Genomic DNA, 14,877 nt, shown 5'->3' on the forward strand with positions numbered 1-14,877 from the left:
TTGAAATGTTTTGCATTTTATGCATGAGAACACGCCTGTGATGTGACCTCTGCCTCTAAGGGTGTGCAAAGCCATATATTTTCAAATATACTGTGCTGTATAATTTACTGTATAATTAGTCTGGTTTCAGCATCTTCTGACCATCATCAGACACGTTCCTTCTCTTAAGACGCATTTTTATGTGCAAATAGCTGTAGATGCTATTTACACTAGGTGAAAATAGCAATATATTCTATTTACACCATGTAAAAGTATCAGTCCTTTGTAATAAGAGCAAATAGTAATTAGATGCGATCTATACTTTATATTGGAAGATACTATTTGCACCTCAGTATTTTTGTACATTAACAGGGTGCAATAATATCATATTATATTTATTAAAATTATTAAATGGATGCTGCCTTATTGGGATAATTAAAACCCTCTCTACACCTTCCCCTAACCCTACCCAATAAACACTTTTAATATTATTAACCACTCGTTCACAGTTTATTTCCACTTTTAGAACATTATTTTCATTTTTATTGAAAATAAATGCAAGCTCGACAAAAGGCGGATTCAAACCTGCGTCAATCGCATTAAAAGCCAGGTCTGCAAGCCTTACTCGCTACTGCTGCACCACTGAAGACGCTGAATTCTGTGTGTCTTTTTTTAAAAACTTGAGTGGCCCAACCAGACATTGGTGGGCGGAGCTAGTGTGAATAGCACTTGCCAACAAGGGATGCTATTTGCACCTAGTGTAAATAGACACTCCGTTTTTTTTTTTTTTTTTTTTTTTTTATTGACCTTTTTTGAACCTTTAGAGAAAATATAAAAGAATAAGAAAAACTGCAATAGTACGGTGACCAGGAGGGGACATGTTCAGTTCACGAGATTATTTTGTCAAGGTAACGACATCCTTATGTTGTGGCCATATACGATGTATATATATATATATATATATATATATATATATATATATATTCTGTTTCATTATTTCTTTACCCAATTAATATATAGCCTGCTTACAGTACCATAGTAAATACTGTAAATGCCCGACAGTCATGCCAATAAAGCTTTGATTGTATGACTTTAATTCTGTAGGCGCACTGGAATTTTACGGGAAGTTCACTTTATGAGAATTTAACATATTAGGCTATATATTTCATTTTATTTAGGTTTATGAAAAATAAATGAAGATTATATTGGCCTATATTATTTTGTGTTCTTACATATTATTTTATCATTTATTGACAATAACTAACTTCATTTGAATGCTGTCTATAGGCAACATCATGCGCAATATAATAGGCTATAATAATATAATAATTTCTTAATTCCGCCCTTATTTTGTCATTCTTAATTAAAATAAATATTATTATATGCCTATCCATATCTGATAATTCCAGGTTGCTATGTTCACACGGGTTGTTTACGCATTTAACTTGTGGCCATGAGAAAAATATGTTGTTCCCTCAACATAGAATCTCGAGGCCACGACTTTACATCGCATGGCTCGGACATAAGGATGTTGTTACCTCGACAAAATGATCTTGTGGCCATGACTTATTATCAGTTTCCCATGACAAAACTAAGTGAACCGAACATGTCCCCTCCCAGTCACCGTACATAAGTGTTTGCCTATTGTATCATATTTGATACAACAGTTTTTTATGGCTCATGTAGTATGATATAGTGAGAATATGGAAGAAAAAACAGCTCAAACTGAGCAAAAATATGCAATTTAGTGCAGATGTTGAAATTTATATGGACAAAAAGTGATGAAATTCTGATGATTGTAATGTAAATCAATGAGCAGATACTTACTCAAAATACATATAAATATCAGTCGTCACTCTGTATCTGCCAAACAATATGACTTATTATTAAACTTGACCCAGATGTATAAAAAAGCGATAATGGTTCTGGATGATAAGGTGTTTTGGTCTTGCACTTGCGGAAACAATATTGGGAATTAATGGAGATTTTGCATCAGTTGCGATTTGAGATCATGTCCTGAAACGATCGTACATCTTCACACGGGGACTGAAGAAGCATCTATACTGCTGCATTATTTAACCTCCTCTTTTTATCCCGCTGTTTCTTTGCTCTCGTTCTCCGTCTCTACAGCCACGCTCAGTAATTGTCAGTTTGTTGAAGGCTTCTTACAGAAAATAACATCTGCGGTAAAACAGAATAAATGAAGGAACACTGATGAATTTTGACTGCAAAATTAACCCTCTGTTGTCCTGCTTTGGATTTTGAAAACTGAGTCGGTTTGTGTAATAACGCTTTGAAAACTCAGTTACGATGGTGACACAGATTTGGTGCGTTCTGTTACCTGACGGGACACGTGAGCCATTCCTTTCCCTAATAAACAGCCGAAACTTAAGAATCCGTAAACAAATCCATTAGTCTTAAATGTCTAATGTTACCACGTCACCTTCCTCTGCCGTTATGTTTTATTGATGAGGCTCTTCCTCTTCTCTTGATGAGTTAAGCAGGACCGGGTTGTCTTTAGGTTTCTCAGAAATACTTGGACGTCTAGTCAAGCAGATATCATCTCTCGCTTTAGTGTCTAGACCGGCCCCGTTCCCATAACCTCTGTGTCGGATTCACATTCGTGCAAAACAATTATATGTCATTTTTGTTATAGTCTTTTGGCTGGTTTTATGGGGCTTGTAAGACTGAACCTGGTCAGATTTTTTCAGCAGGAAAATGTGTAATTTTGTCTTTTGTTGCATGAGAAATCACCTCCAGCACTGCATAATTCCTCCTAATGAGCGCTCACTTGTTTCATTGGCGCATCTGAAAGCGGAATCAGGAGAGCTGACTGGATCCTGGGTGTTTTGCGGTGGTGTTCTCATTTACTGCTGCACTGGGCTCTAGGCGTGGGCTTGCGGTTTGCAGAGGCCTCTGCGCTAACCTTTCCTCTGGAGCGGAGCGAGGCGGTGTGTCTGGAATTAATGCCCGCTGCTCAAACTTGTGCCTGCAGGTGCCCGACGCCATCCTGAAATGCCAGCGTGCTGGAATCACTGTGCGTATGGTGACAGGAGACAACATCAACACGGCACGAGCTATCGCTATTAAATGTGGCATCATCCAGCCCGGAGAAGACTTCCTGTGCATCGACGGGAAAGAGTTCAACAGGAGGATCAGAAATGAGAAGGGAGAGGTAGTGCATATCAGGACACTACACATCTACATCAAACATAACCAATCAAGCTCTATGGACAGCATTTGTGGCATAATATCAAATACCACAGGAAATAAGTTTGACTGGTCCCTTAAGTAAGGCACTTATAATGAAAGTAAATGGTGCAGCACAATAAATGAAACATGTTTTCATACATCTACAGTCACTGTTGGCAGCTGGTATTCAAGGGAGGGACGTTAGCATTCTGAGGCAAAGATCTGTGTAGTGCAGGATGAGTCATCAAAATTTTTCATGTGTTTTTCTAGAAGAAAAAAGTTGTATGCATTTCATTTAGATAAAGCCCCTCGCACCTGCATACCCAACTACAGTACATTACGAAAGAAAGTGTGAGTGAGTGGATGAAATCTCACCATTTATATTTGTTGCTGATTAAATTTACATTTCCCCTTTAAGAGTCTGGCAGCTGCAATTTGGACTAATTGAAGACGGGAGAGAGAAGAATGGGAGATTCCAAAATACAGAGAGTTACAATAATCGAGACGTGACAAAACAAAGACATGAATCGTGGTATTAAATTTGCTCATGGACAGGAAGGGCTTAACTTTCGTCAGTAGATAAAGATGATAAAAGCACAGATTTTCAGTATTTTTTGTTATACAAGGTCCTAAGCATTTTAATTACAAATCACAATGATGGTGATATCAGTAAGCAGTAAGAGATATAGTTGAGTATTGTCACATTTGAAATCAAAGTCTAATTTCAACCTCAAAATAAACAAACTTTAAGGATTTTGATGATTATGACAAAATGAAGCAGAGATATTTAGGAAGTTTGTGAGAGATATGGCCAGTGTTCAGGAAACTTACTTCTAAGTAAGGAAACTACTTTTAAAATGAATGCATTACAATATTGTGTTACTCCCCAAAAAAGTAACTTATCGCATTACATAATTACTTTTTTTTTTTTTTTTACTTTTTTGAAAAAAGTAAATTAAATTTTAAAAAAGTAATGTGTTACTTTACTAATTACTTGAAAACGTAATCTGATTACATAATGTGCGTTACTTTAGAAAATTGCACTATTTGTGAGAGAAATGGCTAGTGTTGGGGAAAGTTACTTTTAAAAGTAATGCATTACAATATTGCGTTACTCCCCAAAAGGTAACTAATTGCATTAGTTTCTTTTTATGGAAAGTAACTTGTGTTACTTGTTTGAAAAAGTAACTTAGATATTTTGTTGTTATTTTTTTTAAAAAGTAATGCATTGCTTTGCTAGTTACTTGAAAAAGTAATCTGATTACATAACTTGCATTGCTTGTAATTTAAAAAATTGCACTATTTGTGACAGAAATGGCCAGTGTTGGGGAAAGTTACTTTTAAAAGTAACACAATATTGTGTTACTCCCCCCCAAAAAGTAACTAACTGTGTTAGTTACTTTTTATGGAAAGTAACTTTTAATGAAAAAGTAACTCAGATATTTTGTTGTAAAGCACATTACTTAGTTACTTTTTATGGAAAGTAACTTTTATGGAAAGTAACTTGTTTTGCTTATTTAAAAAAGTAACTACCCCACGGGACCTCCCCCCCAACAGCCAACACTGGATATGGCAGAGTGATTAGAACCAGGAAGATGAAGAGTCACTCCATGACAAAAATTCTAGAAACTGGAAGATCAAACAAAAGCAATGTTGCTTTAAATCCATGTCTTCTATGCTGATTTAAAATATGTCTTCGACATATAGATGGACTCACACACATGGACTACTAATCTCTAATAAATAAAGTTATTTTGATAGCATGTCTTGTATGCATTTATAAATCAGTGCTTGCATGCAGCAACAGGAATCACGGTGCGTTAGTAAGCTTCACATTTCTGCTTTTAAAGCCTTAGGAACTCTGGCCTCATAGACCTTTTAATTGTAAGTGCATTACTATAGACATGATTTTTGCATTGAAAAACACTAAAGAACGAGTTGAAATGACTGTCTGTGCTAATCAGCGTCACTGCACAAATGCTGTCGAGAGAGCTTAATATATATTGAACCCAGAGCTGTGGCCCTGATGCTGTTGTGTTCCAGGACTCTGATAATTTATGGGGCTTTTTTCATTATGCTGTGATTACATTAGTTGCATTTGTACCCTCTGCACTGCTGTTATTGATGTAGACAGTTATTGAACACATTTGATTGGTGGCCGTTCCAACAAACAACCCACATGTGAATGATTTAATACACAGTCAAATCATTTATATGTAAATGCAGTGAGTTCTCTGATGAATGTTTACACTCATTACAACCAGAAATGACATGTTTCATGTTATATACTATTGGCTGTTCTGTGTATCTCATTAGGCACTGTTTAGATCTCGGTTTCTGTCTCTCGTAGGTTGAGCAGGAGCGCATTGATAAAGTCTGGCCTAAACTGCGAGTGCTTGCCAGATCCTCCCCGACGGACAAACACACACTGGTCAAAGGTGAGTGATTGTGCACCAAACAAAAGACGTATCGGTCCCATTCAACACCCTTGTCTTTTTTGTGTCCATATCATCTAAAACCATTACATAATGGTTCTGATGAACAAGGACTAACATTGTTAGATTAATAATCTACTTGAGTTCATGAACATTGGCGTTTACACACAAGTGTGTTAGTAAAGCGGTCTGGAATCAGATCTGTGAGATGTGATGGTTACATAAGATCATGGCTGAAGTTACAGGATAATTAACATACTGTAAGTAAATGTTGTGCTGTAATTACATCACTGGTGTATTTAATTTCTAGGCGTAATCGCTTGATTGTCCCTGATGTTTTTACATCACAGAGCTTTAATGCGGGCAACATATGGCTGTTCATTAGAAGTGTTAAATGTAATTTATTCCAGTAAATGAGTAGCATTTGTGCTGACAACATCTGATGTTGATTTTTTTTAAAGAAATTAATATTTCTATTTAACAAGAAGAAGTGATTAAGTGCTCTAAACACAAGCAATTTGCAAGCTTGAATATATAAATGTAAACTTAATTATAATAATTATATTTTATATCAAATTAAATAAATTCTATAATAAATACTTAATAATATATGTTAAATAAATGTATTATGACCAGAACATTGCCATAATGAAATACGCATTGGTTTTTACACCAGAACGCTGACATTTATATAAAACTAGTTTTTATTTACCTCAAAATCAGTGATGTGGTTTCATTAGAGTATTAAGAGAGGTCATATTATGTTTAATGTTAATGATACACTGCAAAAAGTGGTAACCTGTAATTATTACCTTAAGGAGCCATTTCTACCTGATTTAACCTATAAAAATTAAATTTGTTGGTATAAATCGATGTATATAAGTTGGTTCAGTGATGTTAAGTAATATTTTTGTCTTATAAAATAAAACTAGTTACTTTAGATGTTACCATCTGTGTTTTTTTAGTATAACTAACAGCCATTTTGGTTCCATTCCTTCACATTCACCCTGTCGTTTGTTCATTTTATTAATTTGCACAATGCAATAGACATTTAAGCAATGCTTTGTCTGATAAAATGTTTCAGATCATTCAGGAATGTTCTTTTTTTCATAGACTGACTCAAATCATCTCTGATCTTATTGTCTGGCAGGTATTATTGACAGCACTCTGGTGGACCAGCGGCAGGTGGTTGCTGTAACCGGCGATGGAACCAATGACGGTCCGGCCCTTAAGAAGGCAGATGTCGGTTTTGCCATGGTGAGAACCGATCAAACCACACGAGTCTTGTTCTTCCCGAGCTGCTCAAACACAGGCTGTCCTCATTTTCACAATGCACAATCACGCCACCTCAGAGGCTTAGAAAACACAGGTCCAGAGCGCCCCCTAGTGTGAGACATTGCTTTTACTCCTGTTTTTTGACATATGTCAATTGACTTGCATAAGCTGTAAAAACAGCCTGTGTCAGCACCGCCCCGCTATTTCTATTTTCATAAGTTTAGAGGAGAGCATATTCTTGTGTTCCTGCTCATCAAACTGACAGCAGCTGCCCGCGGGCGGCTTCCTCTCTGTGGTATTTACCATGATTTTACTGTCAGCCGTGTCTTAGGAGAGAACAGTCCCTCAGGCTAGTCTTTACAAAACACAAACACATTGTGTGGAGAAACATCTTTTCTCTTTACCTAGACACCAATCAGATTTTACCATCAATCATCACACACTGTCCACATCAGGGTTTGATCTCACTTCAGTGACTTTTTATACACTTTTAGATATAAAACTCTAGGGTTCTTGACTCAGTTTTAAAGAACACTTAATGCCCAAAAGGTTCTATATAAGGAGAATGTCTCTAATGACTGCATAACATGTTCACGTTTAACTTTTTTTTTTTTAACATCTTTTCTGTATATTTGCGTGTTGTTTAATTCATAAAAACTAATTTAAAATTAAATTAAAACAAAACACACTAAATCCATAAAATGACCCCATGATGGGACCCCTAAAAGGTTCTAAGAAGCACCTGACGGATCCCTTTAAGATTCTAAATAGAACCTTTTCTTCTAAAAGTGTAGAGAACGTATGGGAATGTGCTTAATTGTCATGAAAATAATGTCACAATGCAAAAAAAACAACAAAAAAACAAAAAAAAAGGTCCAAAAATATAATTTCTTATTATTTCCTTTTGATGTTGCAGTTGCCAGTTGCATAACCTTAGCTACTATGTTTAGACTGTGACTAAAAACACTAGTTATGATTATGGTTGATTATGATTTCACTGTAATGTTGCTGTTTGAGCATAAACAACATCTGCAAAGTTACGACGCTCAAAGTTCAATGCAAAGGGAGATATTTTCTTTTACAGAAATCACTGTTTAAAAACTACAACAAGCGGCTGGAAGGGACTACAGCGAGCTTCTTCCTGGGTTGGTGACATCACTAACCCTAAAATTTACATAAACCCCGCCCCCGAGAACACACAATAAAGGGGGTGTGGCCATGTTGGGCTGCTTTAGAGAAGAGGAAGAGTTGTTGTAGTAGAGTGTTGTTGACATGCCGTCATTTTACACCGGACTGCTTCACAAACGAGGGTCAATTCAACACAAAAGATTAACATGACGGCACATGCTAGTGGATGAGTTGAATTAACTCCACAGCAACTACATAAATTTATCCACTAACCATTCAGAAACGTCTAAAAGTTGTAACTTCTTCCTGAGTCTCTCCATCAGTGTCGACGGTTTGAACAATGTAAGGCTGAACACCGTTACTGACAATCCTCATTTTGGCTGCTTGAGATTCTCCAGCTTTGTTGTTGTTGAGCGACCGAAGCGCGAGCCGTTAAAGCTCCGCCCTCTTCTGGAAAGGGGGCCGGGAGCAGCAGCTCATTTGCATTTAAAGGGACACACACAAAAATGGCGTGTTTTTGCTCACACTCAAATAGGGGCAAATTTGACAAGCTATAATAAATGATCTGTGGGGTATTTTGAGCTGAAACTTCACAGACACATTCTGGAGACACCAGAGACTTATATTACATCTTGTCTAAGCAATTAATACAACTGGCCAATGGACATGTTCTTGACCTGTGTTATGAAATGTAATGTTAATAGTGCATATTGTATATGGTTGGGCATATCCTGTTCATGGTAACATTAATGAATGAATAAATGATTTTGATGTCATTTTTGGCACTCTGAAGCAAAAGAACAATGTGAAATGACAGGGCTTCTGTCTCGACAGGGAATCGCAGGGACAGATGTGGCCAAAGAGGCGTCTGACATCATCCTGACAGATGACAACTTCTCCAGCATCGTGAAAGCCGTGATGTGGGGACGCAACGTCTACGACAGCATCTCAAAGTTCCTCCAGTTCCAGCTGACCGTTAACGTGGTGGCCGTGATCGTTGCCTTTACCGGAGCCTGTATCACACAGGTTTGTGCCTCTGGATGCACACACGTGTTTATGGGATAGTGTACTTTTATTAGCGGTGTAAGCTATGGCAAGTATCACTATTATTATTGCACAAACTTGGCTTTAACGAGCCTCTAACCCCATCTTAAACTTCAGCACATATATTACCCTTCAAAAGTTTGGGGTCAGTAAGATTTACTTTTTAAAGGAATATGCATTAAATTGATAAAAAATCAATTTATAATGTTACAAAAAATTTCCATTTCAAATAAATGCTGTTTTTTTTTTTTTTCTATTCATCAAAGAATCCTGAAAAATAAAATGTATCACTGTTTCCACAACAATTATGAAGCAGCACAACTGTTTTCAACATTGATAATAATCATAAATGTTTCTTGAGCATCAAATCATCATATTAGAATGATTTCTGAAGGATCATGTGACACTGAAGACTGGAGTAATGATGCTGAAAATTCAGCTTTGATCACAGGAATAAATTATAGTTTACTATATATTCACATAGAAAACAACTGTTTTACATTGGAATAAAATTTCACTGTTTTTACTGTATTTTTGATCAAAAATACATCAAAATACATCAAAAATATTGATCAAATGCAGCCTTGGTGAGACTTCTTTCAAAGACGTTAAAAATCTTACTGACCTCAAACTTTTGAACAGTGGTATAACTCATCTTGCACCATTTGTTTTATGGACATGAATAATCCATCAAAGCGTCTTACATGCAACCTCAGAGCAATGCCCTGGCAAACATCCAACACACTGGCACTGCAGAGAGTTTTGTACAAGCAAACACATCTTCTTCATACTTTAAAATCACTGCTACCACATATGAGATGCCTTTGACAAGAAGATAGATCTGACCTACTATGAAATCTCAAATTAGACTATGCAGAGACATAGGGCACTGGCAAAGAAACCATATTACTAGGACAAGGCCAAAGACTTCATCCCTATGATCTAAAATAGCATTGTTTAATTTCCTAGAGGATCGCTAACCTAATAAATGATGCAGCACTTCTAAGAGAAAGAGGCTAGACTGTGTGAAGTTACCGTGATGAGAAATGAGTGTCCAGAGAGCTTTAGATGAACAAGGACACTCAATCATGCACTGAGATAATGAGGAAGATCTTCTTACCAATATTATTATGCACAATGATGATATCTTATCTTGTGCTAGTAACAATAATCAACATCTAGCTCAGTTCGTTGCTATAAACATTGCATTTTAAGCAGATTGTATGTTATTCCAGGATTCTCCTCTTAAAGCAGTGCAGATGTTGTGGGTAAACCTGATCATGGACACGTTTGCATCTTTGGCTTTGGCCACCGAACCGCCCACTGAGTCTCTGTTGATGAGGAAACCCTACGGCCGAAACAAACCCCTGATCTCCAGCACCATGACCAAGAACATCCTGGGCCACGGCGTGTACCAGCTCATCATCATCTTCACGCTGCTGTTTGCGGGTGAGTTAGGTCTGCAGAGCATGTGAAGGAAACACATTTATGCCCGGAAATTGCTTAATAAATCAATTGTTTGAAGATATGGATAGACAAGTAGTTGAAGAAACACTTTTCACATGCCGCGTTCACGCCATGTCATAGTTACCGTAATTATGAGATGACAACCTGTGATGTTCTACAATTTGGAATTGTGTTTCTTTGGCAGCAATATCAACACCAAAATAAATCAGCTGGTGCAAATCGGATAGTTGTGATTAAGAGTTCTAACACTTTTTATGAATCACGTAATTATGGTCATTCCAACATGGCGTGATCGCACCTACATTCATATAGGATGTGCACTAGTGTCTTATGCTGTGTCCAGGCGAGCAGATCTTTGACATCGACAGCGGCAGGAACGCGCCGCTGCATTCTCCCCCGTCTGAGCACTACACCATTATCTTCAACACCTTCGTCATGATGCAGCTCTTCAACGAGATCAACGCCCGCAAGATCCACGGGGAGAGAAACGTGTTTGAAGGCATTTTCAGAAATCCCATCTTCTGCTCCATTGTCCTGGGCACTTTCGCCATTCAGGTACCAAAAACTTGTTTGTTCAGACAAATTTCCATTGATTGTGCCAGTGTTTCTAAGAACGTTTTGTTAATGCTCCCATTAAGTTACGAGAATGTTTGGCCCTGTTTCCACCTGGTATTAGGATGCGTTTTGGTCGATCGGATCACAAGTAGACGAGGGAGACTCATTCCTGTTTACACCTGGTGTTTTAATTCGTCTCTTTTGTCCACTTTCAACCACTTCTGTCCTGATTTCTTTGAGGGGAGGGTCTATGGATGAGTAAATGTATGGGTTTTTTCAGATCATTCGATGTAATGGATGAAATAAGATCATGCAATTTACATATGAACGCGCCCGGAGATGACAAAAAACGGAGCAGCTTTCGTTTCTGCTCTGAAAACTGCAAGACCAGCTGAACACTGTGAGTGTGTGTTAGAAATCAGGAATGGAGAGAGAACATTGTGCTTGGTACGTTTTTCATCTTCAAACCAAACTTGGGTCTTCAGCTGACAAAGTTTAAATCCCGTCTGGCTGGAGCTCTTCCCATAATGTTTCTGCATTAGGTCAGTAGGTGGAGAGTAGACGGGCTTTAGTGGCTGTTTGAACACATTCGACCACATGAGCATCTACGCTAATAAAGCAATCCGGTCGAATGTGTTTTCGACTACCTCTGGAAGTGTGCGAAACTGGACAAGCCCAAAACATTTTAGACCCCGTTTACACCTGTATTTAGTGTCGTCCACTTGTGATCCGATCGACCAAAATGCATTGACCAAAAATCTTAATACCAGTGGTAAACAGGGCCTTTATGTTCTCTGGATGTTCAAAACGTCCCGTTTTTAAAAGTTCTAAAACAAAATTCTTGGTTATGTGAATACTAACATTCTATTAACGTAACTGAAAGAATGTTTGTTCATAACTTTGAGAGAACCTTGCCAGAACGTTCCCTGTTAGCTGGGGGTGCATTTAAGGATAAGGATTAACTTTATTTGTCCCCGAAGAGAAATTTGTCTTGGGCAAAGTGCTACAGTATTACTCTGACCATACAATAACATGACACTTAAACAAACAAAACAGATAAAAACATACATTAAAACACAACAGTATATAGATATAAAATACAAGATATGTAAAGTACAAAACACAGAAAAGTACTAAAGCGCATTTCCAAAGAGTATGATTTGAGAAAAGTACAGTTATAAATATACTTCACCTGCTTCATCAGTTCCTCACCTTTTGACATTTGGTTTCAGATTGTGATTGTTCAGTTTGGAGGAAAGCCATTCAGCTGTTCTCCTCTGGACCTGGAGAAGTGGATGTGGTGTGTGTTCCTGGGGCTGGGAGAGCTGGTCTGGGGACAGGTAATACAACCACTTCCGTCTGATATTCTTTCAAAACAACAATTCATTCAACAATCATTCATTAAACCTGCTGTGCTGTATTCATTAATTTCTCTTCATCCTCAGGGATAGTTCACCCAGAAATATAAATTATATCATCATTTACTTACCCTCATTTCATTCCAAACCCGTAAGACTGACTTTCTTCCATTAAACACACACACACACACACACACACACACACACACACACACACACACACACACACACACACACACACACACCAAAATCAGGGTTTTTCTTTTGTCCATACAATGAGAGTCAGTGGTGTCTAATGTTGTTTTGGACCCTTTTGATTTTCACTGTATGGACAAAAACAGTTGCAAATTTCTTCTAAATATCGTCTCTTGTGTTCCACTGAAGAAAGAAAGACATACAAGTTTGGAAGGACATGTGAGTGATTAAATTATGACAGAATTGACATTTTTCAGTGAAAGGTCACACTTTAGGTGTCCAGTTCTCACTATTAACTACGACTTTTGCCTTAATAAACTCCTAATTACTGCTTATTAATAGTAAGGTAGTAGTTGTTAAGTTTAGGTATTGTGTAGGATTAAGGGATGTAGAATAAGGTCATGCAGAATAAGACATTAATATGTGCTTTATAAGTACTAATAAACAGCCAATATTCTAGTAATATGCATGCAACTAGTTAATAGTGAGAATTGGACCCTAAACTAATGTGTTACCTCATTTTAATAACTGACATTGCAAATGTTTGTTTATATTTTCATTTAAAAAAAATAAATAATAATGTACACTATACTTTTATTTCCTTGGTTGAAGGAGTGTCGGCAAATTTGACATCTTTGTCTCTTCTGACCAACACAATCAATCAATATTCCTCTTTTGTAAATTAATAGAAATGCTAACATTTTTCTTTTGCTATTGGAGCAAATGGGAATGCAAAATGATATTTATTGTAGTTTCCAGTCAAAAAATGACGACTTGTGCTTCTAAAAATCCTGCAAATGTGAAAAGGGTCCATTGGCACACAGCACACCAGGGTTTCAAAGATTTGCATATTTTTCATGGATGAAAAAAGTAACATGGAAAACAACATCAAGTAGTTATATAACCCAGAGACAGCTACTGTATCTCATTAGCAGTTGCTCGACTATGGCAGGCAACCCTGGAAGTACCCGTTCTAGTAAGATGCCATCTTTGCTCTCAAGCACTTAGTTTTCCTGCCAGGTTTATTGACATAATCACCCAATCATGTGACTGCCCACTCTGTTGTCATGTCAACACTGGTTGTCTGATGGCACCACAAGTCTCGAACCTTAGTGACCTGAAACAGCAGACAAGAAAAATATTTCACATTTTTCAGAGCCTCCAAAATTGTAAACTGTACATTATAGAGCAGTGAGAAATAGTTTTACAATTAATAAGACTGTTTATATTCTCCCATGTTGAAAGTGTTTTTAAAGAGGATCTATTATGCTTTTCCATGTTCATCTTTCTTTAGTTAATGTTGCTGTTTGAGCATGAAAAAGCTCTGAAAAGTTCTAAAGCACAAAGTTATTCTGCCCTTTTTAGTTAGTAGTGTGTTGAAACTGGCGGTTAAGGTAAGGGGCGGGACATTTCCCAAACACTAATCACAACACACTGCTCCAGCCGACCAATCAGAGCACATTGTGCTTTTCAGAAGGAGGGGCTTCATAGAGACAGGAACTAAACAGAGCGTTACTGACAGACTGGGAAGAGAGGAGCTGCAACAATGGAGAATATGAGGAAAATAATCAACATTCAAGCAGGAAACCTGTTCTAGTAGAGCACAAAAACAAAGGGCACAATATGGCCTCTTCAAACATGTTTTTCATGTTTTTTATTAATAGTATCTGCCTCCACAGCTGTACGGTTACCCAGGTGTTCCCATAAACTTGTTCCTCACCTGGAGCTTTGAAGCTCTGAAATCTTTTTTTTTGTGCTACCATGTTCTAAAATCTGTCATGCACCTCCTCATTCTGGGTCAGGTTATATCAACAATCCCAAACAGCAAGCTGAGGTTCCTCAGAGGGGCTGGTCGGCTGACGCAAAAGGATGAAATGACGGCCGAGGAGGAGATGAACGAGGACCAGGAGGAGATCGATCACGCGGAGAGAGAGTTGCGGCGAGGGCAGATCCTCTGGTTCAGAGGCCTCAACAGAATCCAGACTCAGGTTAGAAACGTGAAAAGTTACGACTGCCTGAAATATTCAGCATGAATTGTGCACTGAAATGGCATCTGTAGGAAGTAGCCATACTTATGCTTGTACATCAATTGTGTTTGTAATTATGTACTTGAGATTGGACCATCTGCACGGCTGGCAGTGTGTTTTACAGCCGGATTTAGAACAGTGCGGAGGTTGAACCGCAGCTCAGCTCTGCCAAACGGCATTACTGGCACAAACATCAGCGCTGATCGCAAGACTTTTGTACTG

At 37.7% G+C, this 14,877-nt stretch overlaps 1 protein-coding gene across 11 annotated transcripts in view; it reads left to right on the top strand.

The window, feature by feature from the left end:
• Positions 1-14,877, top strand: part of atp2b2 (ATPase plasma membrane Ca2+ transporting 2) — a 158,423-nt gene that overhangs the window by 132,142 nt on the left and 11,404 nt on the right. For all 11 annotated transcript variants that reach the window (XM_051912448.1, XM_051912456.1, XM_051912457.1 and 8 more), the window contains 8 exons: positions 2,975-3,154; positions 5,522-5,609; positions 6,757-6,863; positions 8,844-9,035; positions 10,289-10,502; positions 10,864-11,075; positions 12,308-12,415; positions 14,431-14,616. In XM_051912448.1, the coding sequence (XP_051768408.1) occupies positions 2,975-3,154; positions 5,522-5,609; positions 6,757-6,863; positions 8,844-9,035; positions 10,289-10,502; positions 10,864-11,075; positions 12,308-12,415; positions 14,431-14,616 (1,287 nt within the window). The remainder of the gene's footprint in view (positions 1-2,974; positions 3,155-5,521; positions 5,610-6,756; positions 6,864-8,843; positions 9,036-10,288; positions 10,503-10,863; positions 11,076-12,307; positions 12,416-14,430; positions 14,617-14,877) is intronic.

Source organism: Ctenopharyngodon idella, chromosome 11, assembly GCF_019924925.1.
Source record: "Ctenopharyngodon idella isolate HZGC_01 chromosome 11, HZGC01, whole genome shotgun sequence".
Classification (NCBI taxonomy): domain Eukaryota; kingdom Metazoa; phylum Chordata; class Actinopteri; order Cypriniformes; family Xenocyprididae; genus Ctenopharyngodon; species Ctenopharyngodon idella.